The sequence below is a fragment of the Poecilia reticulata genome, linkage group LG3 (genome assembly GCF_000633615.1).
Source record: "Poecilia reticulata strain Guanapo linkage group LG3, Guppy_female_1.0+MT, whole genome shotgun sequence".
Classification (NCBI taxonomy): Eukaryota; Metazoa; Chordata; class Actinopteri; order Cyprinodontiformes; family Poeciliidae; genus Poecilia; species Poecilia reticulata.
Window position 1 is genome coordinate 12,489,037 of NC_024333.1, and position 3,409 is coordinate 12,492,445.

At 37.5% G+C, this 3,409-nt stretch overlaps 1 protein-coding gene across 3 annotated transcripts in view; it reads left to right on the forward strand.

Annotated features, from left to right (window-relative positions):
- The window catches only part of tmco3 (transmembrane and coiled-coil domains 3), a 10,829-nt gene extending 7,803 nt beyond the window's left edge, over positions 1-3,026 (forward strand). For all 3 annotated transcript variants that reach the window (XM_008404391.2, XM_008404390.2, XM_017304177.1), the window contains exons 12-16: positions 52-247; positions 332-482; positions 588-667; positions 752-901; positions 1,879-3,026. In XM_008404391.2, the coding sequence (XP_008402613.1) occupies positions 52-247; positions 332-482; positions 588-667; positions 752-901; positions 1,879-1,992 (691 nt within the window). In that variant the 3' untranslated portion in view covers positions 1,993-3,026. The remainder of the gene's footprint in view (positions 1-51; positions 248-331; positions 483-587; positions 668-751; positions 902-1,878) is intronic.
- Positions 3,027-3,409: the final 383 nt, after the last annotated feature.

Here is a 3,409-nt window from a genome sequence, read left to right on the forward strand (position 1 = left end):
CTTCTCAAACTTACAGTCCTGTAAATGTTTTGTTTCCTCTGTTTGAACCAGCTTTCTGTTTGGAGGTCTGCGAGTGCTGAAGCTCCTGGCTCAGGTCCTGGTGTCGCTGGCTGCTGTTTTTTTGCTTTGCTTGGTGCTCAGATCCTTCCTGATTGGTCCGTATTACAAGAAAATTCATGCTGAGAGCAAAGGGAACAAGGAGATCCTGGTACTGGGGATGACAGCGTTTGTCTTTTTCATGCTGACGGTACGATTAAAAGAAATTTGGTGCGACTTCTTTTGTGCCATCTTCGACTTGAAGTTAAGAGGCTGATTTGGTTTGGTATTTTAGGTTACAGAGTTTCTGGATGTTTCCATGGAGTTGGGCTGCTTCTTGGCAGGAGCTTTACTGTCGTCACAAGGTCACATGGTCACAGCCGAGGTCATGGGGTGCATCGAGCCAATCAGAGACTTTCTCGCCATCATCTTCTTTGCCTCAATTGGTTAGGCTGAATATTATGATCTTTCTGTGATATTTGCTTCACTTTTTAAAATGATTTTCACATGTAGACTGTGCTGAATCCTCTTTTGCCTGCTTGATGCCGCAGGTCTTCACGTGTTCCCTACATTTGTGCTGTATGAGCTCACCATCCTGCTGGTGCTGACGCTCACACTCGTCATCATGAAGGTTCAGCAATTCCTTGTTTTTGTTCTCAGTCTGTCCTTTCAGTCAAAGTTTCCTCATCTCCTCACTTCTCTCATTTTGCTCCAGTTTGTCATGGCCGTGCTGGTTCTGTCCACCATCTTGCCTCCGAGTTCCCGACACATCCGGTGGATCGTCTCGGCTGGTCTGGCTCAGGTCAGCGAGTTCTCCTTTGTCCTGGGGAGCCGCGCACGTCGAACCGGCATCATCTCCAGAGAGGTGAGTGATGAGCTGGTTGAAATTTCGGTCTGTTTAGAAGAATTGCATCCGGTTTTTCTCAACCAGTTTCTGATTCATGGTTTCTTAGAGGCTTGCTTGGCAATTTAGTTTTATTTTTTAATTCTGAAGATTGTAAGTAGTTAAACAGAAAATTGTCAGTTCTTGTCAAAAAGTGAGTCTAGAGCTCACTCTGTACAGAAAACATCCAACAAATCAGCTCACAGGAAACTTTTAAAACATTTTGATTTTTATAGAGTTTTCTATCTTAAAGGTGTTGATGACAAAAACAACTTTAGTGCTTAGAAAGACCACAATTAGTTTTTTTTTTCTTTGCAAGCTACATTTCGCTCATGATTTTTAGTTTCTGTCAGCAAAATAATATATTAATGTTGAGGCATAATGTAATCTGCCAGTATTTAACAAGATTTGTCCCAAGACTTTTATCTTTTGCATTATTTAAATGTCAGCTGATGCATTTTTTATTATGTTTTACAGTACATGTCATTGATGAAACACAAACATGAATTATTTTGGTTTTAATCTCTGTGAGCTAAACTTTTACAACTAGCATTCAAGTGTGAACTTGCACTAATCTGTTTATAACTACAAAGTCTGTAAAATCAACACCTGAAAGTATAAATAAAAAATTTAGATATGTTTAGTGCAAGTAATACTTGTGTTTTTATGAATTTAAATAGCTTTAAAAGTCGCGCTGGTATGTTAACATATAAATGTCTTGCCATATAATACGTGTCTTTACTCAATTAAACTGACGAAAAGCAGAACTTTGTAAATGTTAGAGGATACATTTATATCAGAGTTAAAGTTAAGGATGGATTTCCTCTTGCTATCTCTTTTCTGTGGTTGCTCACTGAATAGATGCACTCTGGATGAAGGAGGTCGGGCTTTGAGCATTTAAAGCGATGTTAACAACTAAACCGCGCATGTTGAGAGTAAAACTATCCATCTCTGTTCAGGTGTACCTGCTGGTCCTCAGCGTCACCACCCTCAGCTTGCTGCTGGCTCCGCTGCTGTGGAGAATCACGACACACAAATGGGTTCCTCGCCCCGAACGCAAAACTGTCACGTGACCACACCGACATCAGGGCTGAAAAAAACAACAACATTCCTCTGTGACTTTACCAGCGCTGGTTGCAATATCACTTGAAGTCTTACTTTTCTTTTTTTTAAAGCTGGATTTAATCTGCTTCAAATCCATTAAACTCTGATCCAACACTACTGCTGATCATAATGGCAAATACAAAAGAGAAATTCTTACAATATTTTCACTGGAAGATTTTTTTTAACACTTAGACAGTCATGTCTCTGCAGTATGTTGATTATTACATTTTATGATGTAATAATAAAATTACATCATAAAATGTAATTTACATCATAAAATGTAAATTACATCATAAAATGTAATTTTATGATGCAAAATATTGTCGCATTTTGCACATTTACTTTGAAAATCCATGGACCAAATCTTAACAGTTCTCCATATAAATATTTGCCTTTTATGTTGTTTTTCTTTATAGATACTATGACATTACTGTTTGTGCTTTCTCTGTTGTGATTTGAGGCAGCGATGATCACAGACCTTGCCTCAGGCTGAAGTCAAAGATCTCTGCTGATTAACATTAATGGTACTTTGTTTTAATTTAATCCTTTTCGTACTGAGAGTTTCGGGAAAACGGACTTAATCTGCCCAGAAATCTTGTTTTTCGGGTATATTAGATTGCACTAATAACAGCAAAGACAATGAAAATGTTTCAAAAAACTTGCGTTTGATAATTTATTGTTCACTGGTATTATCTGAAGAAAAAATGCCAGCACTCGTCCTCTGAATGTCAAAACTGATGTGCCTGCTTTGCTCTATTCCACCCGGCACTAAAAGGAAGAGCTTTTACACTGAAATGTACATTTATAAAAACACTTGATATGTATCATCATCAGACATTACTGTTTATATTTATTAGTTTCATATATTCCATTTGTTTGAGGGTTTTGTTTTAATTTAAGTTTGTATTTTATTTCTGCTGTCATTTGCATTTTTATTCAGATCTTCATTTGTGTTGAACTTACTTTGATTTATATATCTTTAGTAAAAATAAGATGACAAACATTCTTTTCTTTGAACTTTATTTATTTGTCTGGACAACTAAAGTGTTCATTTCTGGGTTCACTGTATTAACGACAATCAACATTCCTGATGTTTTTCAGGCTCCGAATTTCAGATTTAAATAATTTAAATATTTAGCACTTTTCGTGAGAATTAAACAAAAGAGAACTCAAATGAAGAAAAATTAATTGTAATGACATTTATTTCACGTTTTGCACTTCAGTAGCATGTAATGGAGCAGCTTCACATGCATAAATCCACGTGACCCTTTAAACGTCTGGTTCCCAGGAGTTGTGGAAATCGGCGTGACGCTCAGCTATGAATGCGACGGCTCCACACGTGTCGTGGTGTGTGTGTGTGTGTGTGTGTGTGTGTGTGTGTGTGTG